The 24,571-nt window shown below is 47.7% G+C and overlaps 1 protein-coding gene and 1 non-coding gene across 2 annotated transcripts; both read left to right on the forward strand.

Annotated features, from left to right (window-relative positions):
- The first annotated feature begins 5,032 nt into the window (after positions 1-5,032).
- LOC120364487 (small nucleolar RNA U13) lies at positions 5,033-5,136 on the forward strand. Its single transcript, XR_005579738.1, has one exon. It is a non-coding gene; the product is annotated as a small nucleolar RNA U13 (small nucleolar RNA).
- Positions 5,137-18,554: 13,418 nt separating this feature from the next.
- On the forward strand, positions 18,555-23,424 carry CXCR1 (C-X-C motif chemokine receptor 1). Its single transcript, XM_074399031.1, has 2 exons — positions 18,555-18,651; positions 19,984-23,424. The coding sequence occupies exon 2, from the start codon at positions 20,016-20,018 to the stop codon at positions 21,066-21,068; it is 1,053 nt and encodes a 350-aa protein (XP_074255132.1). The 5' UTR covers positions 18,555-18,651; positions 19,984-20,015; the 3' UTR covers positions 21,069-23,424.
- The last annotated feature ends 1,147 nt before the right edge of the window (positions 23,425-24,571 follow it).

Consider the following 24,571-nt stretch of genomic DNA (forward strand, 5'->3'; position numbering starts at 1 on the left):
TTGTGCCTAGACAGGCCTCCTTCCCCAGGTCTATCTGGGAAACCCCTATTCATCCTGCAAGACCCAGCTCAAGTGTTGCCTCTTTCTGGAAGCGTTCCTTGCTGCCACTGCAGCTTAAACATATATTTATTATTGCAGTTACCCGCTTGGCTCCGCTGTTGCAGAGACTGTGCTTAGCCACAGGTACACCTAGTATTGTAGTAGTGGGTTACTTGTTAAACAGCATTGAATAAAGGTAGCTTCTTCTATGTGAGAGGAAATGTGGTGAAGGCAAATAGGGCAATTTTTAGGAAAATAGGATTCCCATCCTTAGTCTGTGAGTCTAAACTCTCGGGAGTTTCTTACTGTGAAAATCAGTCATCACTTTATCTGTGTGCATTTACAAAGTCAATATGTTAAACTGTGTAATAATAGTTAACATATATCTGGTGCCGACTGTGTGCCAGAAACTTTGCATTCACTATCTCACTTCGTTCTGCAGATGAGGAAACTGAGTCTCAGAGGAGAATTAATTTTTCCAAGATCACAGCTGGGTGTGGTGGCTCACACCTGTAATTCCAGCACTTTGGGAGGTCAAGGTGGGTGGATCACCTGAGGTCAGAAGTTTGAGACCAGCCTGGCCAACATGGGAAACCCCATCTCTACTAAAAATACAAAAATTAGCCAGGCATGGTGGTACGTACCTGTCATCCCAGCTACTTGGGAGGCTGAGGTAGAAGAATTGCCATCACGCCCAACTAATTTTTGTGTTTTTAGTAGAGATGGGGTTTTACTAGGTTGAGTCTTGAACCTCTGACTTCAGATGATCCACCCGCCTCAACCTCCCAAAGTGCTAGGAGGTGTGAGCCACGGTGCCCAGCCTAGATCTTCAAAATGTTAAAAAAGGTGTGTGAGTCCAGATGTTTTTAAATGTGAAAAAGCCTCAAGTTTTAAAAGCTAGAAACCAATTCTAATTTAAACAAAGAAACCAATCCCATGCAGTCAAAGAAACCCATCTGCAGGCTGAACCAGATGTGTGGCATTGGAACAGGGAGAGGTAATTTCACCAGGAATCTGGATATATATGTGTAAATGTAAAATTATTTTTTGAGACGAGGTCCGGTCTGTTGCTTAGGCTGGAGCGCAGTGGTGGTGTGATCATGGCTCACTGCACAGAGACCTCCTGGGCTCCAGCAATCCTCCCACCCCAGCCTCCTGAGTAGCTGGGACCACAGGTGTGCTCCCCTACACCTGGCTAATTTTTAAAATTGCTTTATAGAGATATGAGGTTCCACTATGTTGCCCAGGCTGGTCTTGAATTCCTGGGCTCAAAGGATCCTCCTGCCTTGACCTCCTAAAGTGCTGGGATTATAGGGATGAGCCACTGTGCCCAGCCTGGATATATGTATATTAAAGTATAAATCCAGGATCTTTTTTTTTTTTTTTGAGATGGAGTCTCACTCCTGTTATGCAGGCTGGAGTGCAGTGGTGTGATCTCTGCTCACTGCAACCTCCAACTCCCAGGTTCAAATGATTCTCCTTCCTCAGCCTCCTGAGTAGCTGGGACTACAGGCATGCGCCACCATCCCTGGCTAAGTTTTGTATTTTTAGTAGAGACGGGATTTTGAAATATTGGTCAGGCTGGTCTTGAGCTCCTGACCTCAGGTGATCCACTTGCCTCAGCCTCGCAAAGTGCTAGGATTACAGGTATGAGCCACTGTGCCCGGCCCTAAATCAAGGGTCTTATTTTAACTGAAAGACAACGGGAATGTTCTCAGGGCAAGTAGGTGGGTTCCAGTGGTCAGTGAAAGTCAATTAGAATTCACTGTGAGCGTGAAATGAAAGTCATGGGGCAAGGTTTCCTCGGTGCCTAGGAAAGTGGAGGAGCACATTTGTGAAGCTATTAGAATTGCATTTAGAAACCATAAGGACAGGAAGGGCTAAGGGGAGGCAACGAATGGAGGCAGTTGACAAAGCTGTGACAGGAAAGACACAGGGGCCAAGAGAGCCCAGGGTGGGCTGATTTGGAGAGTCTGGAGCAGAGGGAATAAAGAGAATCACAGGTCTCTAAGCCCAGGACGCAGAAAGACGCTCCCTGGAATTGAAATCGAAGGCTTCCTGGGCTCTCTGGATGGAAGTTGAGGCAGAGCAGCCGGAAGACATACAACCACATGTACCAGAGCTCACAGCAGGCTTCGCGGCTGCACCCCAGGCCTCCCACCACCACGGCTGAGTTAGGACTGTTTAACATTTAAACACTTTTTTTTTGAGACGGAGTTTCGCTCTTGTTACCCAGGCTGGAGTGCAATGGCGCGATCTCGGCTCACCGCAACCTCCGCCTCCTGGGCTCAGGCAATTCTCCTGCCTCAGCCTCCTGAGTAGCTGGGATTACAGGCACACGCCACCATGCCCAGCTAATTTTTGTATTTTTAGTAGAGACGGGGTTTCACCATGTTGACCAGGATGGTCTCGATCTCTTGACCTCGTGATCCACCCGCCTCGGCCTCCCAAAGTGCTGGGATTACAGGCTTGAGCCACCGCGCCCGGCTAAACACTTTTTTTTTAAACATTGAAAATGTGTAATGGGAACTATGTCACGTTTCAAAAATTAAAAAAAAACAATTAAAAGCTGTTCACAAAAAGTCTTTTTCCCACTTGTCTCCCATCTGTCCAGTTCCCATCTCCAACCCCTCCACCCTCCACCTCCCTGGTCACCATGGGTGAGGTTTATTTTTTCTGCAACCATGGATACCACTTTGGCAGCCGAGTCCATCAGACAGAATGTTGACTCTGTAGGTTGGGCCACATCAGGTAGAGCTTGGTGCATCTGGCCACATGTAAGAGAAAATAAGCAAGCCTGCATCAAAGACAGATAAAAGTTGGTTAGCACTTGCTAGTCTTGACTCATGAATAGGTAAGGAGTGTTATCGGGAAGGAAATCGTTCTGGCTGAACTGTGACATGGTGCTTGCTCTGGAGTCAAAATGTTTGTGTCCTCGCCAAGTTCATACGTTGAAGTCCTAACGCCCCGTGTGATGGGATTTGGAGGTGGGGCCTTTGGAGAAGTGACGGATTATGAGGGGTATGGGCCCTGTGTGAAATTAGTGTCCTCATAAGAACAGGAAGGGACCAGACCTCTCTTTCTTTCTCTCCACCATGTGAGGACACATTGAGAAAGGCAGCCATCTGCAAGCCAGGAGAGGGGCCTCACCAGAACCCAACCACGCTGGCACCTTGATCTGGGACTTCTAGTCTCCAGGACCGTGAGAAACACATTTCTCTAGTTAGATCACTGGTGTATGGTATTTTGTTATGGCAGACCAAGCTGGAGGACCAAAAAACTGTGAAACACAGAAAGGCTGAGAACCTTCTGGAAGAAGGGTCTGTGGGCTGGAAATGGGGGTTAACCACGGGGACAGGACTGTTATGTGCTTGAAGCCTGTGACAAGTGGAGGAACATGGGACCACATGGGTGATATCGTTTAATTGCTTAGTGCAAATTCCGCTCATACTCTGGCAATGGCTACACTCTCACTAGGACTTTAAGGAGAGAATGAATGTATGTGGAAGGGTTTGCAAACCTTAAAGGGTGGTATTAAGCTTTAGACGTAGGTGCCTAGCCCGATTTACAATTGCACTTCCATGGGGTAGAGGAATTTTCACGTGGGTTACTTCCTTGGGCTCCTCCAGTTACTTGGTTTGATTTGAAGGTAATGCTGCCCTCTCCTGGACTGGTCTTGCAACTCCAGGCCCTGGCCTCCAAGAGTAGATTCTGCACCCATCCTCGCTCCCCATCCCCCGCCCCAAGCAACCTTGCTTGATCTCAGGTGTTATCAGAACAATTAGTGGTCTCCTGCTTTGCTAAGTCGTTTCTTACAGCCACAGTGGGCTTAACTTTCCCTCCAGTGTTATTTCCCAGAGACTGAAGGCAAGAGAAACATAGGACAATAGAATCCTTTCCTTCTTTTGCGTTGCCTTCTTCAACAACTGTTTATTGCACCCTTTACTTGCCAAGGGGATGTGTAATGCCAAGGATACAGTAGTCAAAATAGACACGGATCCCTGCCCTCCTGAAGCTTATATGCACTGGAGGAGAGAGACAATGAGCAATAGCCTGTGTAATAAACAAGCAAATGGGATAGCATGTTAGGAAGGATGACTGCAGGGAGGAAAGAAGCATGCATTAAATTGACCAGGGCAAGGGACATCGGGAAGGCTGGGGGAGGTGCAGCTGTAGAGAGGGGGATGGCATGGGCCTCGGCAAGAGGTGTGTTGGAGCAAACACTTAGAAGAGGCGAAGGAGTTACCTGCAGGAGCAGCTAAGGAAGAGCTTTCTGAGGGAGTGAACAGCCAGAGTATGCCTGGAGCTGAGCCACAGCGGCAAAGTGGGAGGATATGATCAGAGAGTGTTCTGAGTTGAACAGTGTCCTCGCTCCGCAAATTCACACGTGGAAGTTCTAACCTCCAGTACATCAAAAGGTGACTGTATCTGGAATTGGGGTCATTGCAGATGTTATTAGTTAGAATAAAGTCATTAGAGGGCACCCTAATATAATATGACTCGAGTTCTTATAAAAAGGGGAAATTTGGACACAGACAGATGCACACAGGAAGAATGCACCGTGAAGCTGAAGGCAGAGATTAGGGTGATGCTTCCAGGGGTCAAGGAACACCAAAGATTGCCAGCAACCACAGAAAGCTGGGAAGAGGCACAAAACAGATTAGCTTCTCCCTTCTAGCCCTTGGAAGGAGCTACCTCTGCTACATTTTGGTCTGGAACTTCTGGTCTCCAAAACTATGAGCTAAGAAACTTCTGTTGTTCAAGCTGCAGTTTGTGGTATTTTGTTATGGCGGCCCTAGCAAACAGATCCAGAGGGGTCACGAGGTGAGACGGGGGTAGAGGCTGAGGCGGGGAGACAGAGGAAAGCTTTGAAGGCCATTTAAGGACTTTAGCTTTTAGCAGATTCACTTTTTCTTGTGGTGAAATGGGGTTTATTCCCCAAATTCAAGCATTATTCAACACTGGAAAACCATCAATATCATTCACATAGTAGGTCCTTTTGTAGCTCATAAGCGTGATGGTTGAGGGTTCAAGCGCACGTGTGAGATGTACCTCCCTTAAACCTTGTCACAACATCAGCACATTATCCATCTGACACAAACAAGATATACATAATTCACATACAAATGTACCTCGGAATAAAAAAGTCATATAACTATCTTCAGAAGCCTTTGACAAAACTAAAAACCTATTTTTAAAAATAGATGAGGGGCTCCCCATGTTGCCCAGGCTGGTATCGAACTCCTGGGCTCAAGGTATCCACCCACCTCGGCCTCCCAAAGCGCTAGGATTACAGCCATAATCCACCACGCCTGGCTCAAAAACTATTCTCTTTTTTTTGAGACAAGAGTCTTGCTCTGTTGCCAGGCTAGAGTGCAGTGGTGCAGTCTTGGCTCACTGCAACCTTCTCCTCCTGGGTTCAAGCGATTCCCCGGCCTCAGCCTCCTGAGTAGCTGGGACTACAGGTAAACGGCATCACACTTGGCTAATTTTTTTGTATTTTAGTTTCACCATGTTGGCCAGGATGGTCTTGATTTCCTGATCTCGTGATCCGCCCACCTTGGCCTCCCAAAGTGCTGGGATTACAGGAGTGAGCCACCTCAGTCAGCTAACATCATATTCTTGATTTAAAGAATGAACTCTTGGCTCAGAATAAACCTCTAAAAAAAAAAAAAAAGAAAGAAAAAAGTAAAGAATAAACTCAATAAAATAAAATACAGGTGGTTTCCGACTTAAGATGATTTGACTTAAAATTTTCCACTTTATGTTGGATTTATCAGGACATAATACCATGGCAGGTCAAGAAGCATTTGTAAGTGCTTTAAAAGCACATATTGGGCCAGGCGCAGTGGCTCACGCCTGTAATCCCAGCACTTTGGGAGGCCGAGGCGGGTGGATCACGAGGTCAAGGGATCGAGACCATGCTGGTCAACATGGTGAAACCCCGTCTCTACCAAAAATACAAAAAATTAGCTGGGCATGGTGGCACGTGCCTGTAATCCCAGCTACTCGGGAGGCTGAGGCAGGAGAATTGCCTGAACCCAGGAGGCGGAGGTTGTGGTGAGCCGACATCACGCCATTGCACTCCAGCCTGGGTAACAAGAGCAAACTCTGTCTCAACAAAAAAAAAAAAAAAGAAAAAGAAAAAAAAAAAGCACATATTAACTAGACTCCAGATTTTGTTTGGATTTCGCCCGTTTTTCCATTCCCCCTCTTTCTATTCTAGGATCCAATCCAAGCCACTACATTTCATTTAGTTGCTAGGTCTCCCCAGTCTCCGGTGGTCTGTTTTTTTTTTTTTTTTTTTCATTTTTTATGCTCAGTTTTTTCTTATTTTTAATGACTTTGACAGTCTTCAGAAGTACTGGCCTGGTGTCCTGTAGAATGTCCCTCAATCTTGCCTGATGTTTTTGTCTTGATGGCACCGAGGTTGTGGGTTTTGGAGGGCATACCCTGGAGGTGAGATGCCTTCTCATCACAATGTATCAGGTGTACCCGAGGGCCCTACATCATCCCTGGTGACGTGAGCCTTCCTCACTTGGGTAAGGTAGTGTTTGCCAGGTTTCTTTGTGGTAAACTTAATTAAAATGCACTCAAAATGTTTAAAGCAACAGAATTTGTACTTTGGAGACATTGCGATACGGACAGGAGGCAGGGAAATTCTGGCCAGAAGACGGCTCGTCCCTGGCAAGGGCCCCACCCTCAAGCCGAAAAGCCTGATACCACGGCCTAAAGTGAGAACTTACATCCCTGTTTTCCCACTTGAATGTTGCCTTTTCCAAAATCAGCCATGGCCCGCCCCACCCCCAATCCTGTGCCCATTTAAAAAAACCCGTCTCAGCCCATAGAGAGAGGAGAAGCAGGTAGACATCAGAGACTATGCCTGGATGTCAGAGAGAAGTCTCTTGACTTCAGAGGGACAGTTTGATGGTGTAGCTTCGGGGGAGGATTGCATTCCCACCCTGTCCCCTTTTCAACTCCCCAACCTGCTGAAAGCCACCTCCGTTGTCAATAAAACCCCCCTCATTTACCATCCTTCAGATTGGGTCAAGCGACCTCTTTCCTCCTGGACACCAGACAAAAACTGGTGTGCCACAAGGGTGGGTGCCAAAGTCTGTCACACTGACCCTCCACTGGGCTGTTGACACTTGAGCCATCCATGGACAGCAGAGCTAAAGGAGTACCGTAACACTTCCTCTGGGGCTTCAGGGGTTGCGGGCACCCCCGCCAGATGCTGCTGTGGGGTGAGTATAGAGTTTGTTCCTGCTGGTGTCCAAAAGCACTCACCCCGGCTCCTGTATCTGCTCACCTGAATGCACCCCATCCCATGAGTGAGGAGTGCAGTGAGTCTTAGCGAGTGGAGTTTGCCCCTGCCCACTGAACTAATGCCGAAGTGGCTGGCTAGTTCCAGCGCCCACACTCCAGTTCCTGCCCGCAAAGGGGTCAGGGAAATATCCTGCTTCAATGCAGGATACTAAGAAGGAGTGACAATGATCTGACATGCAATGTGAAAGGATTGTTCCCACTGATGTGTTGAGACTGTACCATAGAACACAATGGGCAGGAGCAGGGATGAGAGGAGTTGTTTCAACGATATAGGTGAGAATGGACGCGGGGTGGCAGAAGACAGGGCAATGCAGTAGAGTAGGTGAGAAAACAGGAGCTGCAATTTATTTTGGCAGAGCCAGCAGCAGTTCCTGGTGGATTGAATGTTGAGCGTGAGAGATAAAGAGGCATCAGCGATGAGTCCATGAGTTTCGGCAATTGGAAGAATAGTTGCCATCTAAGAGTTAAGGTGAGAATCCCGTTCCGCTGTTTCTCCTCTCCACTCCTTCAATATTTAATTGGTGTAAAGACTGGCTACATAATTTGTAGTACCCACTACAAAATGAAAATGTGGGCCTCTTTTTTTTTTTTTTAATCTCATGGGATTTTATTCTGTCAAAGATCACAATTCTGCACTGCCTGTTTTACGATGCCCCCACATAGTCTCTAATAACTTTTGTACAGTTTTATAGTTGCTTACACTGTAAGCACATGTCATGAGCCAGTTACTACGTCATAGTCCAGCTAGTAGAACTAGTTTTCCAAAATTCAATCACCATTCTATTGAGAGGAAGAATTTAATGTCAAATAACATACTTTTCATTGCTTTTTGCAGAATGCAGATTAATTTAGAAACAATACAAGATCTAAAAAATTCTGTCTCAGTCTCTCCCAGGAAAGGGTTATCTAACCTCTACTTTCAGAGAAACAATCTTTTTTTTTTTTTTGAGACAGAGTTTCGCCCTTGTTACCCAGGCTGGAATGCAATGGCGCAATCTCGGCTCACCGCAACCTCTGCCTCCTGGATTCAGGCAATTCTCCTGCCTCAGCCTCCTAAGTAGCTGGGATTACAGGCACGCGCCACCATGCCCAGCTGATTTTTTGTATTTTCAGTAGAGACAGGGTTTCACCATGTTGACCAGGATAGTCTCGATCTCTTGACCTTGTGATCCACCCGCCTCAGCCTCCCAAAGTGCTGGGATTACAGGCTTGAGCCACCGCGCCCGGTGAAACAATCTTTTTTTAAAAAAATTTATTTATTTTACTTTAGGTGCATACTATATCTGGCATTTCTCCCCATGTTATCCCTCCCCACCCTCTCCTTCCTCCCCACCCCCCATTGTCTCTCCCCTACCCTCCCCCAGCTGTCCCCTGTGTGTGATGCTCCTCTCCTTGAGTCCACGTGTTCTCATTGTTCAACACCCTCCTATGAGTGAGAACATACGGTGCTTGGCTTTCTGTTCTTGGGCCAGTTTGCTGAGAATGATGGTTTCCAGATTCATCCAAGTCCCTAAAAAGGTCAAGAACTCATCGTTTTTTATGGTTGCATAGTATTCCCTGGTGTATATGTACCACGTTTTCTTGGTCCAGTCTATCATTGATGGGCATTTTTAAAAACCTTTGTATTTCATTTATTTATTTTTGAGACAGAGTGTCACTCTGTCACTCAGGATGGAGTGCAGTGGCACGATCTCAGCTCACTGCAACCTCTGCCTCCCAAGTTCAAGTGATTCTCCTGTCTCAGCCTCCTGAGTAGCTGGGGCTACAGGTGTGTGCCACCACAACCAGCTAATTTTTGTATTTTTAGTAGAGATGGGGTTTTACCATATTGGCCAGGCTGGTCTTGAACTCCTGAACTTGTGATCTGCCCACTTCAGCCTCCCAAGTGAAGTGCTGGGATTATAGGCACAAGCCACCACCCTGGCCTAATTCTTTAAAATTACACATAATTTTTTTTTTTTTTTTTTAAGATAGGGTCTTCCTCTGTCACTCAGGCTGTAGTGCAGTAGCATGATCACGACTCACTACAGCCTCAACTTCCTGGGCTCAGGTCCTGCAAGTAGCTGGGGCTACAGGCTCACACCATCAGGCACACACCATCGGGCTCACAACATCAGGCTCACACCGTCAGGCTTAGCACCATCAGGCTCACACCATCAGGCATACACTATCAGGCTCACACCATCATGCCCGGCTAATTTTTATATTTTTTGTAGAGACAGGATGGCGCCATGTTGCCCAGGATGTTCTCATACTTCTGGACTCAAGTGATCGGCCTGCCTCGGCCTCCCAAAGTGCTGGGATTACAGACATGAGCTACTGTGCTGGGCCAGGTTCCTTGTTTAAATGCTGGAGAAAGCTTTTTCCTTTCTTCCTTGGTCTTTCCCTTGACTGAAAAGAGGTGTGTGTGTGTGTGTGTGTGTGTGTGTGTGTCTCTGTGTGTGTAAATCAGCTTATTGATGAAGACACAAAGTCAAGCTTCCCCCAATCCCACCCTCCCCAAGAACAGATCCCCACAAGAACAGAAGAATGGGACTCCTTCTTAGGACGACATTTACCTATCCCTGCTTCCTCATTTCGTATCACAGTCCCAAACTTTATGACACAGTCACACGGAGCAGGCTGGGGTAGGGACAGACATGACACTCAGGGAATCTCTGACCAGCAAAAGAGCTCTGGGTATTGTCTTCCCTTGCCCTTTGAATGACAGCCATTTGGAAGCAGAGGAGAGGAGAATGCTGGGCAGCTCTCACCCCACTTTCCCGGTTTGGCCAAAAGAGCTCTGGCAGAGGCAACAGTTCTGTTAGGAGAGAGGTCCTTTTTTTTTTTTTTAATTTTTATTTTGAGACTGGGTCTCACTTCACCCAGGCTGCAGTGCAGCGGTGCAATCTCGACTCACTGCAACCTCTGCCTCCTGGGTTCAAGCAGTTCTCTGTCTCAGCTTCCTGAGTAGCTGGGATTACAGGCGCCTGCCACCATGTCCAGCTAATTTTGTATTTTTAGTAGAGACGGGGTTTCACCATGTTGGCCAGGCTGGTCTCAAACTCCTGACCTTGTGATCCACCCGCCTTGGCCTCCCAAAGTGCTGGGATTACAGGCATGAACCACTGTGTCCGGCCCCAGAGAGAGGTCCTTTGATGGGAAGTAGGATCCTTCCCTGACTCCACTCAGGGGTATGATGGGAGGTATCCTCCTCAGGGAGTGAAGCATTCATGGATTAGCTGAGCCAGGGCAGCTAAGAACAGGAGCTATGACCTGACACTGGAGGGAAAGCTGAGAGGAGACTTGCTTCCGGGCATGAGGGACACATCTTGTACAAAACGGCATTGTCCGCTTGCCCTGACACACACGGTTTCTTTGGAAATTACAGTTTGCTTTGAGATGAGAACACTATTTGCAGTGTGAACCGTCTTCACCACTTACATCCATTGGCTCCACAAATGAGTCCCAGCAAGGGAACTTTATCCGCCTGCTTTTTCACCCCACACATCACTGAAACCGCCTTTGCAAAGTTACGGCTGAGACAGTGGAAGAGGTCCAGCATATTGACTCCATCTTGTTGCTAACCTCCAAGCTGTCCTTGTTTATTCCTGGGCGTAGGCTGAACTAACTTTGGGAGAAATTCAGTTTATAGTTTATGGTTTAAAATTAAGACGATAACAACCCTTTCCCAAAGCAGACCTCCATCTTGCCTGCGGACTAGATTGCCTTTGTAGGGCTAACATTAGCCACAAGATTAGAAATTAAGGTTTAGGAGTCATGCAGCTGGAGGCTACAAGATTCTGATCCTCCCAAAATACCTCCTAAGATCAGTGCTTGAGCTATTTTGCAGACCCTGCACTCGATGGATAAGCTGGCACCACCCAGATCGATAAACTGGCTCATCTAATCCGTGGCTCCCACCCGGGAACTGACTCTGCACAAGACAGCTCCGACTCCCTATGACTTCGTCCCTGACCAATCAGCACTCCTGGCTCACTGGTTTTCCCGACCCACCAAGTTGTCCTTAAAAACTCTGCTCCCTGATTGCTAGGGGAGACTGATTGCAGTAATAATAAAACTCCAGTCTTCTGCACAGCTGACTCTGTATGAGTTACTCTTTCTCCATTGCAATTCCCCCGTCTTGATGAATTGGCTCTGTCTAGATAGCAGGCAAGGTGAACCCCTTGGGCGGTTACATCACTGACCTGTCCACCTCCCACACGCAATCCTGTGCCATTTCCTGTTGTCCATGTGCCTGAGGAGTGGTGAGCGAGGGATGTATTTCCCTTCCCCTGCCTCGGGCATTCTTCTCTTGGAGAGTCTCAGGGCTTAAGAAATGGTGACTGGTATGAAGTGGGGTCATTTGAGATGCGCTGAGGCTGGAGGGTAGTTTTTGCTCTAGTTTTCCTCCTCTGAGGCCAATGCGTTAGGTCTGACTCTCCTGTCTGAGCCTCCTGAGTAGCTGGGATTACAGGTGCATGCCACTGAGGCTGGCTAATTTTTGTATTTTTAGTAGAGACAGGGTTTCACCATGTTGGCCAGGCTGGTCTTGAACTCCGAACTCAAGCGATCTGTCTGCCTTGACCTTCCAAAGTGTTGGGATTACAGGCACGAGCCATTGTGCCTGGTGTGTATTTTTTTTTTTTCAGATTGCAAAAGTGATGTTCATTTTAAAGATTGGGCAACATCAAGAGACATAAGGAAGGAAGCAAGTATCTACAATCCCACTCCCCTAAGATGACCCCTGCTAACATTTGACTGAACTTCCCATGTGTTTCCTGTACATATACATATAAGTATTTGCTATAAAATGTTATACTGTACATTCTGCTTGTTAATTTTTTTTTTTTTTTTTTTTTTTTTTTGAGACGAAGTTTCGCTCTTCTTACCCAGGCTGGAGTGCAATGGTGCGATCTCGGCTCACCGCAACCTCCGCCTCCTGCGTTCAGGCAATTCTCCTGCCTCAGCCTCCTGAGTAGCTGGGATTACAGGCACACGCCACCATGCCCAGCTAATTTTTTGTATTTTTAGTAGAGACGGGGTTTCACCATGTTGACCAGGATGGTCTCGATCTCTCGACCTTGTGATCCACCCACCTCGGCCTCCCAAAGTGCTGGGATTACAGGCTTGAGCCACCGGGCCCGGCCTCTGCTTGTTAATCTTTATTGCCACTTAGCATCATATTACATTTTTCCATAGCATTAAATATAGCTGTACGTTATTTTAAATATAAGCATAGTGTTCCATTTTATAAATTCGGTATAGTTTGTATAAACAGTTTTTGAAGAACATTGAAATTATTGCCATTTTATTATTATAAACAACCATTTATTTTCCTTCCTTCATTCCCTCCTCCTTCCTTCCTTCCTTCTTCCTCTCTCCCTCCTTTCTTCCCTTCCTCCTTCTCCTTCCCTCTCTCCTTTTCTTCCTCCCTTCCTCCCTTCCCTCTTTTAAAGGGATTTCAGGATCAAAGGGTCTGCATTTTTGGGTGTGTTTGATACCTGGTACCCCAACAGTACCATAGAGGGTTGTGTACAAAATAAATAAATAAATAAAGTGATCATAAGAGCCTGGGCAACATAGTAAGACCCTAATCTCTACAAGAGCGTTTGAATTATCTGGGTGTGGTGGCACACACCTATAGTCCCAGCTACACTGAAGGCTGAGGCAGGAGAATTGCTTGAGCCCAGGAGTTTAAGGCTGCAGTGAGCTATGATCACACTGTACCCCGGCCTGGGAGACAGAGTGATATCTTGTCCCAAAAGAAAGAAAAATAAAGGGAAGTGTGCATCTGAGCACTCATTTGAAGGAAACCCTCTGGAATGGATTCAGCAATCCTCAGGAAGGACCCAGAATTCCCTGCTTTGGAGCTGGTCAGACCAGGATAAACTAAAAGTGACTGAATACTTATTATCTGCCAGACGTTGTGCCAAGCACATTACATATATTAACTCATTGATCCTGATGCCAATTCTATAGATGAGCTCCTATTTTTATTATCATTTTACAGGTGAGAAAACTGAGGCACAGAGTGAGCATCTAAGCTGCCCAAGGGCACACAGCCAGCCAGGGACAGCGCTGGGATTTGTACCAGCTGGTTTGGTGCTCAAGCTTTCCATCATCACAACAACTGGGAAAGCAAGTATTATTATTATTATTACTATTACTATTGTTTTTGAGATGGAGTCTCCCTCTGTTGCAGGCTGGAGTGCAGTGGCGCGATCTCAGCTCACTACAACCTCTGCTCCTGGGCTCAAGTGATTCTCCTGTCTCAGCCTCCTGAGTAGCTTGGGACTACACGCGTGTGCCACCATGCCCAGCTAATTTTTGTATTTTTAGTAGAGGCAGGGTTTCACCATGATGGCCAGGATTGTCTTGATCTCTTGACCTCGTGATCTGCCTGCCTTGGCCTCCCAAAGTGCTGGGATTACAGGCGTGAGCCACTGCGTCCGGCCTGAGGCAAATATTATTATCCCCCCCCCCCTTTTTTTTTTTTTTTTGAGACGGAGTTTCGCTCGTGTTACCCAGGCTGGAGTGCAATGGCGCGATCTTGGCTCACTGCAACCTCCACCTCCTGGGTTCAGGCAATTCTCCTGCCTCAGCCTCCTGAGTAGCTGGGATTACAGGTACGCACCACCACGCCCAGCTAATTTTTTGTATTTTTAGTAGAGATGAGGTTTCACCATGTTGACCAGGATGGTCTCTATCTCTTGACCTCATGATCCACCCGCCTCGGCCTCCCAAAGTGCTGGGATTACAGGCTTGAGCCACCGCGCCCAGCCTATTATCCCCATTTTTATAGATAAGGATGTTTTGGTAAATGTTAAGAGATGTCACATTTTGCCAGTTGCCTGGCATTCAGGCTGCACTTGTCACAGCTTTCTTTGTGGCAATGGGTGTTCTGCATAGAATGAAAAAATGCTTTCCCATCAGTGTCTCAAGATCAGTATCCTACAAACTAGTGAACAAGAGCCAGTATTTCTATCCTGGTCTGTCTGGCTCCAAAGTAGGGAATTTTGGGTCCTTCATGAGGATTTTCTGAATTCATTCCAGAGGGTTTCCTTTCAGATGGGTGTGCTCAGATGCTCACTTTCCTTTTTTAATTTTTCTTTCTTTCGGGACAGTTTATCACTCTGTTTCCCAGGCTGGAGTGCAGTGGAGTGATCATAGCTCACTGCAGCCTCAAACTCCTGGGCTCAAGCGATCCTTGTGCCTCAGCCTTCCGTATAGCTGGGACTATAGGTGTGTGCCACCACACCCAGATAATTAAAACATTTTTGTAGAGATGGGGTGTCAATATGTGGCCCAGGCTCGTATGCTCACTTTATTTATTTATTTAGAGACAGGATCTCACTTTGTCACCCAGACTGGAGTGCAGTGGTGTGAACATAGCTCACTGTAGCCTTGATCTCTCTTGCTCAGTGGACCCTCTTGCCTCACCCTCCATGATAGCTGGGACTACAGGCACACACCACTGTGCCCAACTAATTTTTACTTTTACTTTTTATTTTTAGTAGAGATAAGGTCTCGCTATGTTGCCTAGGCTGGTCTTGAACTAGTGTTGGGATTAAAGGCTTGAGCCACCATGCCTGGTCTATTTATTTATTTGTTAATTTTTTTTTTAACTGAGATTGCAGGAAACAATTTTTTAAATTAAATTTAATTTTTTATAAATGGAGATTGCGGGAAACAAATATGCTCACTTTTCTAGGTCCTTCTCTGGCTTCCTCTGGAGCTTAGTGATCAGGGCTGGGAGATCTGTGCCTGGCCAGGTCACGTGTCTGTCCATGCCCCTGTGTCTTTACCACCGAAGCCTGGACCCAGTGTCTCACTGACACTACTCCCTGCTTCTCTCATCCTAGATCACGTTTGGTTTCCAGAACTCTCACAGTTGGGCATGTTTTGGTTGCTGGTAACAGAAAAGTCGACTTGAACTGGTCTTCACAATAAAGAGAATTTATTGGCTCATGGAATTGAAGTACAGGGAGAAGATGGCCTCTGGGCCTGGTTTGGTCAGGACTCCAGCTTCGTTTCTCTGATTCTCTCGGCTCTGCCTTCTTCTGTGTGTTGTGCTGTTTTTTTTTTTCCCCTTGCCATTTATGGTAGCAAAATGGCTGCTGGCCGCAGCAAGACTACATACTTGCTTTTCCACATTCATTGAGCAAACATCTGACCTTTGCTCTCACCAGACCATCTTAGTTCCCAGACTCACTCCCGGAGCCTGTTGCTGTGGTTATGATGACGTCACAGGGGAGAGAGGAGAAACCTCCTTCTACACCCCTTTCCCCTACTTTGATCCCAGATCCAAGTGGATTCTTCTGGAGGAATGAGAAGGGATGCTTAAGCTGGTACAAGGCTGATGCAGGGACGAAACAGATGTTCTTGCAGCCATACTGTGTGTTGTTCACGTGGTCTGTGCAGAAGCCGCCATGATTGAAATAGAGTGGTAAGAAGATGTCACCCAAAGAGATGCCACATTTTGCCAGTTGACTGGCATTAGGGCTGCACCTGTCACAGCTTTCTTTGTGGCATTGAGAGCTCAACATGGAATGAAAAAAATGCTTTTACAGCAGGAACATTCTAGGCCGTTTTAAGAGGGCACAGGTATAAGTGGGAAGTGAGGTATAGAAGATAGGTCAGGTGGGTTGACTTGCTGGAACATTTTCAAGTGGGTAAATTTTATTCTGAACTTATCTGTATGTACTTTCTCCCTCCTTCAGTGAAATGCTCTCTTCTAGCCGGGTGCAGTGGCTCATGCCTGTAATCCCAGCACTTTGGGAGGCTGAGGTGGGCAGATCACCTGAGGTCGGGAGTTTGAGACCAGACTGACCAACACGGTGGAACCCCATCTCTACTAAAAATACAAAAAATTAGCCGGACGTGGTGACGCATGCCTTAATCTCAGTTACTTGGGGGGCTGAGGCAGGAAAATCACTTGAACCCAGGAGGCGGAGGTTGCAGTGAGCCAAGACTATGCCATTGCACTCCAGCCTGGACAAGAGCGAAACTGTCAAAAAAAAAAAAAAAAAAAAAAAAAAAAAAAAAAAAAAAATCTCACTCCTATTGCAAAGCAAAAGGTTCTTTCCACTCCTGTCCTCCAGATGCAACTTCTCCTGCAGATGCCAGCATCGCTGCTGCCCCCACCACACTCATGCAGTGGGCTGCTCCCCCTTTACTCCCAGGGCTCCAGGAGACCAGATCCTTCCCTAAACCCTCAGTGATTCCTTGAAATCAACTGATATCATGCACGGACTTTTGCTGAGGGCTTAGGAAAAGCAGAAGGGAATTATACACTGAGAAGAACTTAACACTGGATATTAAATATACCTGCTCTTGGCCCTGGTCTTTCTCAAGGGGTGTCTTGCAGTGGCCTCCCTATCCGGTGACTGCTGCCCCCTTGTGGCAAAAACTATCCTTCTCCGTCCTCAGGATTGCTCTTGAGTGTGGGCAGGTGTTTTGCAGTCTAGGCTCTCATCTCTTTTCTCCTGTGTCTCCAGTGACCATTTTCTGCCCTTGGGGCTGCCTTTTCCCTAGATGATTAATAGAGAGAATGTCTCCTACCTTCTGGAACTACCCCATCTTTGACTCCTTTCTAGTCCAACATCAGTAATAGCAAATCATGAGTGGCTATTGTCTCCTTACACTTCCTATTACTGTTTACAAATGATAAAAGAGCTCAGGAGGAGAGCACAGCTTAGCTTAAAAAATAGGTTTGTAGGCTAGGCATGGCGGCTTATGCCTGTAATCTCAGTGCTCTGGGAGGCAAAGGCAGGAGGATCACTGGAGGCTAGGAGTTCAAGATCAACCTGGGTAGTATAGCAGGCCTTTCACTACAGAAAAAATAAAAAAAATAGCCAGATGTAGTGGCTCTTGCCTGTAATCCCAGCTACTCAGGAGGCTGAGGTGGGAGGATTGCTTGAGTCCAGGCGTGTGAGATTGCACTGAGCTACGATCGCACCACTGCACTCTAGCCTTGGCAACACGGTGAAAGCCTGTCTCTGAAAAAAAGAAAAAACCCCCCCCCCCCCCAAAAAAAAACGGCTTGCCAGTGGCAGAACTGCAGGAATCCAGGACATGCTGAATTTGGCATGTGCGGTAGGGCAGGATGTGTGCTTGCACAGGCTGGCACTAGCTCCAAACTTCAGAGGGAGTTTGGGAAGAAACAATGCGAGGCAGACCAGCTGGGCTGCGTGGAAGTGAAGCTATCAGGCATACCGGTGGTTTTAGTGTGTAGCCAAAAGCGATAGACACTGAATTGTCGTGGTGACGCACGGTCCATGAATCACGGGAGAAACATCTCCTTTCATTTACTCTTACTCCACAGCCATTGATTGAGGACTTACTATATTCCCTGAAAGAGAACACAAACATGAATTGCTGTCTCATAGCTCAGAGGGCTGACTAGCAAACTTCTCATCGCAGCACAGTAGGGTTCAGGTTCTATGGAGAAGTGACGAAGGTGCCAGAAGACTCAAGCAAGGGGACACCATTAGCTGCTGGACGCAGCTAAGGTGAGTTCCCAGAGAAGCCGTCTTTCATTACTGAGATGGGGAGGACCCGGGAGCTTGACCCCAGCTCTTCCATTCGTGGACTACCCCAGCTCTATGGACTCTCTGTTAACCGGCCAGACTCCAGAAGTGACCTACGCTTGCAGCCTCAGAGCCATTTAATTCAACTGGTCATTGGCAATGGTTGTGCAAAAGAGTGGCTGGCAAAAAGGAAGGGTTTGTGTTCCCTTCAAATTCTCACCAGGCTGCCTCAAAGAAGCCTGCAAAATAAGCAGAGATGGTGTGCCTGCTGTCCAAGCAGCTCGAGTGCAGGACTCCTTCTTCCCGCCAGATTGCCCTGAAGTCCCTCCTACAGGGGACTCCTTCTGAAATCTCTGCTGTAAATCGAATCCTTTCCCCTTTAATCTTGTCAGGCAAGTTGCAAGCTTTCATAGGTGATCTACTAGGGAATTTAGGAATAAACACATGGAAGTAAATTCAGGAAAAGGAAGAGAATAAAAATGATCATCCACAGAGTGGAGAATTCAGATAATGCACCCTCAACCCCAGCTTCACACCTGGGGCCCCCGCTTAGTCATATGGACCCTGGAAATCTCTGATACCCTGTGATCCCTTGACTTAAACTGTTCTTCCCCAAATGTAGACATGGGAGGGGCTCGGGTGGGGCTCAGAAGGGAAGTGTCGTCTGATGTGGTTTCCTTATTTCCCTTTATTCATCAAGTGCCCTCTAACTGTTAAGTCACTCTGATCTCTGACTGTAGTTCCTCCGGTTGGACACACCTGGCCAGTGCCTCAGGTAGGAAGCCACTTCTGTTTGCTACGACTTTCTCTGGGGTAGGGTGGCTTGGCTTGACTTTATTTTGGAAAATGTGTTCATTTCCGTAGGAGCTGAGGATTTCTGCTCCCCCTTCTCTCTTGTGACCGCTCCTCCTACTTGGAGGTGGCAGGTGAAGAGGACCGCCTCCTCGTCCCCTCTTTTTATGCCTCGCCCTTTTGTGGGAAGAGGCGGACAGTTCCCCAATTTGATGTTTGTTGCTTTACCTTAAGACTTTGTCTTTGGTGAAAATGCAAATACTGGGAGGGAGGGAGCATGCTGAAATGTGTGGATCTGAGTGACTCATCCTAGACCCTCAGACCTGGAAGCAAGTGAGAGGTGGACAGCTCTGTCTTCCTCAATTTGCAGATGAGAAGACTGAAATCTGTAGGGGTAGGGACCCCACTCAAGGTCACGAGACTTATTAATGGTAGAATCAGGATACAATGAGAATTAGATGCTAGGTGTCCTTACAACCAACCTGGGTGACTTTTCAAAGGTTTTCAGACTGTTCTCTGGAGAGCCCTGGAGCTTTGAGGGTCTCTTTAGGGGCCATTGGGGTTGGGAGATTAGCGCACTCTACCCCACTGTGGCTTCTGGGAAGATTTCATTTCAGCAAAATGTTTCACAATAGGAAATATTTGAAAACTCTTGACTGATTCTGGATTTTGTGGAGGGTGGAGGGTTTCAGGCACCAAGATGGAGGCTCTTTGACTTTGTCTTCTCAAATGCTTAAAACTCCTTTAGACAGAGGAGCAAAATGTGTGCCGCCTATTTAAAGACAAGGCTTAAAATATACAGTTTAACGCAATGTGTTGTTATCACTTCCTTCTCCCAGTAGATTTTAAGAAGGATAAACAAGAATCAGGGAGAAAATAGAAAAGAAAATAATGGAAGGGGCCACCTGGGAACGGGTTTGCTTTCTTGCCTTCTCCTTAATGCTGGCCCTTCCCTGAATGTCCAAGACCAACCTGGTCCCCCGATCTGAATGCAGAGACACCGCTGAGGGTGGAGAAGACTAAAGAGGGACAGAGGTAGAGACGTAGACAGAGAGGAGGCAGTTGTGGGCTGAGCTAGGGCTCAGGTGTTTTCCCCATATTCCATCTTACCCCATACTCAGGCCAGGCCTTGGAGCTGTGGCAGGTGGAAAGCCAACCTCTAAAGAAGCCCAGGTTGGAGGTAAAGGAGGATGTGGACCTCTGGTTGCCAAACCAACAGGGTAGCAAAGGACACACCAGTGACTGCGCTCACATCCTTGATGAGAAAGCCTTGAATCTGAGCTACTAAATCATTTCCTTCTTTCTAACCTTCCAGCTAGATCAAACCTGGCTGAAACTGAAGGAAACATGTGGAATATTACAGACCCATGGATGTGGTTTGACGACCTTTTAAATTCCACTGGCATGCCACCTCTAGAAGAAGATTACAGCCCCTGTGAGGTAGAGACTGAGACACTCGACAAGTATGCTGTGGTCGTCACCTATGCCCTCCTGTTCCTGCTGAGCCTGCTGGGAAATTCCTTGGTGATGCTGGTCATCTTATACAGCAGAGTCAGCCGCTCTGTCACCGATGTCTACCTGCTGAACCTGGCCTTGGCCGACCTGCTCTTTGCCCTGACCTTGCCCATCTGGGCTGCCTCCAAGGCGAATGGCTGGATTTTTGGCACACTCTTGTGCAAGGTGGTCTCGCTCCTAAAGGAAGTCAACTTCTACAGTGGCATCCTGCTACTGGCCTGCATCAGTGTGGACCGCTACCTGGCCATTGTCCATGCCACACGCACATTGACCCAGAAGCGTCACTTGGTCAAGTTTGTTTGTCTGGGCTGCTGGGGACTGTCTCTGATTCTGTCCCTGCCCTTCTTCCTTTTCCGCGAGGCCTATCGTCCAAACAATTCCAGTCCAGTCTGCTATGAGGTCCTGGGAAATGACACAGCAACATGGCGGATGGTGTTGCGGATCCCGCCCCACACCTTTGGCTTCGTTGTGCCACTGCTGATCATGCTGTTCTGCTACGGATTCACCCTGCGCACGCTGTTTAAGGCCCACATGGGGCAGAAGCACCGGGCCATGCGCGTCATCTTTGCTGTGGTCCTCATCTTCCTGCTCTGCTGGCTGCCCTACCACCTGGTCCTGCTCACAGACACCCTCATGAGGACCCAGATGATCAAGGAGACCTGTCAGCGCCGCAATGACATTGACCGGGCCCTGGATGCCACCGAGATTCTGGGATTCCTCCACAGCTGCCTCAACCCCATCATCTACGCCTTTATTGGCCAAAATTTTCGTCATGGATTCCTCAAGATCCTGGCCATGCATGGCCTGGTCAGCAAGGAGTTCTTGGCACGTCATCGCGTTACCTCCTATACTTCTTCCTCTGTCAATGTCTCTTCCAACCTCTAAAAACCATCAGTGAAGGAATATCTCTCCTTATAAGGAAAGAATAACCAGTACCCTGAGGTTGTGTGTGGAAGGTGGTCTGGCTCTGGACAGACACTATCTGGGTTTTGTGGGGACGCTATGGGATGTGGGGAAGTTAGGAACTGGTGTCTTCAATTGCCATGCCAACCTTCTGAGGAGCTGCTGAGGTACCTCCAAGGACCGGCCTTCGAACCTCATGGAAAGGAAGCACCGCCATTACTGCTGAATGCTGCATCTTTAACCCACTAACTGGCTAATTAGCTTGGTCACGTCGGAGCCCCGAATCTGACATTAGATGAGAGAACAGGGCTGAAGCTACGTCCTCGTAAGGGCTGGACACTCTGGTTGACCCTCTCGGGAGCATCTCCTCAACTCTGAGTGTTAAGTGTTGACCCGCCAGGCTGGTGGCTCTGTGTGCTCTGATCTGAGCCCATCTTGGGTGTGCTGCAGTGTCTGCTGGAGACATTGAGCCAGCCACTGCCAAAACATCGACCCACCAGGTGGCCCTGTGAGGAGCTGGAAACACGTTTCCCTTGGGGGTGGTGGGTGAACAAAGAGGAGGAGGGTGTGGAAGCCAGACCTATGCCACATGAATCCCCTTTACGCCCGTGACCAACGTTGCAGGCACATGTGCCGGCCACCTGCTGAGCCCCAGGTGGAACAAGACAAGCGGCCCTTAGCCCCACCCTCTTGCAGCTTCCAGGCCGGCATGGAGCATCAGCATTCCCAGAGAGCCATGCACGGTCACCAGTCCACTGGGCATTCTTAATAAAAATTCCTAATAAAATTTCTGTTCCACGCTTGTCCCCCTGGAAGTCTCCTGGGTGTGACAGCATTGCTGGCTGCTACTGCAGAAGAATGGGGGCAGCGCTTCCCAAAAAGGCGCCTCTCTGGGCTGAAGGGAGGTCTTCCTTGGGGCTTTAACTCCTGCTAGAACAGTCTCCTGAGGCACAAACTCCCGTTAGTGCCCATACCCAGGCCATGGAGGATACCTTTGTCCACAAGTAAAAGGAAATGCTCCTCCAGGGATCTCAGCTTCACCCTGAGGTGAACGTCATCTTCTGGGTTAGACCTTGTCTGGCTTCCTCAATTCTATGAGCTCGCCACTCCCTCCCCAAATGCTTTCCCTGAGTTGCGGTGTGCCCTAGGCTGTTTTTGCTCCTTGGAGACAGGACCCTGTCTGTTAGTTCACTCTACGTCCTTGGTGCCTGGAGCCTGTTAAATGCTCAATAAATAATGATCACAGGAATGAACGGATGCTGAAAAGACCACAGCTCATTTGCACACCGTCTGCTCAAAGCTTCTCTTGTCTTTCTTCTCCTGTTTCAGCTTCCTGCTGTCCACTTCTCAAGTTTGCCTTTGTGGTTTAGCTTCCTTCGATTTTTATCCATGTGAAAATGTCCCAAGTGAGGACTGACGACGTCAGTGCTCTTCTGATGGCAAATGATAGAAATGGAAGTCAAAGTAGCTTAAGCAAAACAGAAGGTGTGGGTTCAGGATGTGTGGGGAAGAATCAGGGATAGCTTGAGGTTGGGAATGGGGTGAGGCTCAGAGACAGGACCTAGATCAAGGTTGAGATGGGGATCAGCGATTGATGTTGAAATCAGAGATGGGGTGGGCCCAGGGATGGGGTGGTAGCTTGGGATGAGGTTAGAGAAAGATGAATGCCAGGGATGGGGAGAGATCCACAAGGAGGGAGAGTGAGAGTCAGGGTCACAGTGAGGAGTTGGGAACAGGGAGATTCAGCATAGGAGCTGGGACCAGATATGGAGTGAGGCTTTGGAATGGGATAAGTGTTGGGGAGAGGTGAGGCTCAGGGAGGGGCTGTCATGCCTGGAAAGAATGTCGGGGAAGGGTTAGGAGCTATAAGGCTGGAGCAGAAGACGTCCCTGGTAGGGTCACTACCATCTCCGGAGCATCATCTAAGGTGCTCTTCCAGGGGCCAGGACGGAGACTCCTGAGTCTGTCCTGCTTGAGCCTGTCCAGGCAGGTGAGTGAGGAGGGAGTTAAGCACTCGAGCCCTAAGAGATAGACCTGATTCAGCAGAGAGGACAAGAAGAATGCAGAAGATGCAGAGAGAATCCAGGGCAGAAGGCTGACAACTGGGGCTTCTTTTCCCCCCTCCTCCCTCTGCTAATCCCCCTTCCACCTCTCCTACTGTGTCCTCAAAGTCCAACTTCCTCCTTCTTCACCATATGCCCGATACGCAAAGATGACTCCATCAGGGGCTTCAGTAAGTAAGTTTGGATCCACAGTGGGTCCAGGGGGAATGCACATGACTCATAACCACGTGAAAGATGCTCAGTCTCCCTAGGAACTTGGGAAATGAAGCTCAGACAGCAACAAAATAACTCAGAGCTGTTTTATACAGGGGAGGGATATAGTAGACTCTTCAAACAAGTGCAACATTTTTCAATTAGATTTTTTCATGTTTATTTTTATTTTTAAATGAAACGGTGTCTTGCTCTGTCACCCAGGCTGGAGTGCAGTGGTGCAAACACAGCTCACTGCAGCCTCAACCTTCTGAGTTCAGGTGAGGGTCCCATCTCAGCTTCCAGAGTAGCTGGGATCAGAGCTGTGTGTCACCATGCCAGCTAATTTTTAATTTTTTTTGTAGATATGGGATCTTGCCACATTGCCCAGGCTGGTCTTGGAACCCTGAGCCCAAGTGATCTCCCTGCTTCGGCTTCTTAAAGTGCTGGGATTATAGGTGTGAGCCACTGCACCCAGGCTGATTGGAAATTTTAATGCAGCCTGTAATGTTCTGGGTATAGCTCAAGACACAAATGATTGGGATTTCAGATTTTAAAAAAAAAAAAAATGCCAGGATTTTGGTATTTAGTTAACAGTATATTGAAGTGTCAAAAACTGATGTTTCAATGATTAGATAGGGTGAGGATTAGATGTCTGGTCAGAGCCAGGGAGAGTGTTTGCCCTAAGAAGCGACCCACTCATCCAGTATGGGGCTGGGACCAAGGATGGGGTGAATCTTAGGATGGGAGTGGGGGTCAGTAATGGGAGGGGTCAGGGATGAGATTGGGGTTGTACATTAGGGTGAGTCAAGAGACGGGATTAGGATGTAACTGCATGTTCTGCACAATGCTTCCTGATGTTAACATTCAAAAATTTGTTTTGTAGGCTTGGTGACAATGTTTGAGACTCTAAGTGAAACTGCCAGAATCTACTGTTTTCCCTTAAACAGTAGACTGGTCCTTCTTACCAATCTACTAACAGCAGTTGGTTCTTCTGACCAACCACAGCCTCTTACCACCCCTTGCCCTCCATCCTGTGGCCCATTCTTGTTAGTTCCAGCAAAAATCCTAACGGATAATCCACAATTTATGCCATGGAGCTAAAATTTGCCCCTTTCTCAGCAAAGTAGTATTTTCATAAGAGTCTTTCAGAGACTGAAAAATCTCATAGATGCAAATGAAGTAAAATGACAGTCTCCTTTTTGGTTTAAAGATCGTTCCAAAGATGTGTCT

The sequence above is a fragment of the Saimiri boliviensis genome, chromosome 5, assembly GCF_048565385.1.
Source record: "Saimiri boliviensis isolate mSaiBol1 chromosome 5, mSaiBol1.pri, whole genome shotgun sequence".
In the NCBI taxonomy this organism is placed as follows: Eukaryota; Metazoa; Chordata; class Mammalia; order Primates; family Cebidae; genus Saimiri; species Saimiri boliviensis.